The sequence below is a fragment of the Galeopterus variegatus genome, unplaced genomic scaffold (genome assembly GCF_000696425.1).
Source record: "Galeopterus variegatus unplaced genomic scaffold, G_variegatus-3.0.2 Scaffold50605, whole genome shotgun sequence".
NCBI lineage: Eukaryota > Metazoa > Chordata > Mammalia > Dermoptera > Cynocephalidae > Galeopterus > Galeopterus variegatus.
Window position 1 is genome coordinate 1 of NW_007776716.1, and position 505 is coordinate 505.

Here is a 505-nt window from a genome sequence, read left to right on the forward strand (position 1 = left end):
GGAACCACTAATTAGAAGGTGCCTATGGTGAGCTTCCTGCCCCTCTCTGAGGCCTGTGAGTTTTTTATTTCAGGATGAAGTACATTGAGACAGAGCTAAAGAAGAGAAAAGGGATTGTGGAACACGAGGAACAGAAAGTCAAGCCGAAGAATGCAGAGGACTGTCTTTATGAACTTCCAGAAAATATCCGTGTTTCCTCAGCAAAGAAGACTGAGGAGATGCTTTCCAACCAGATGTTGAGCGGCATCCCCGAGGTGGACCTGGGCATTGAGTACGTTTCAGACTCATGGTCCTGCCTCTCTCTGCCCCCTAGGCAAAAGGAACAGCACTCTGCTTTCCATTTAAAAGTCACTGGGACCATTTTTTACCTGTCTGCTTGGAAACCCAAAACTGTATTCTCACACATAAATTGTATTCTCTCTGGCAGGTTGTCCAAAGAAGTTTCTCTGAAGGCTTGATCAGAGTAGTTGAAGAGTCTTAAGAGACCCTGACCACTGAGAGCAAA

The 505-nt window shown here is 45.7% G+C and overlaps 1 protein-coding gene across 1 annotated transcript in view; it reads left to right on the forward strand.

The window, feature by feature from the left end:
• Positions 1-73: 73 nt before the first annotated feature.
• Positions 74-505, forward strand: part of LOC103584338 (uncharacterized protein C9orf78) — a gene marked incomplete at its 5' end in the record, with an annotated part of 3334 nt that continues 2902 nt past the window's right edge. The window contains one exon of the mRNA XM_008565387.1: positions 74-271. Coding sequence (XP_008563609.1) covers positions 74-271 — 198 coding nt within the window. The remainder of the gene's footprint in view (positions 272-505) is intronic.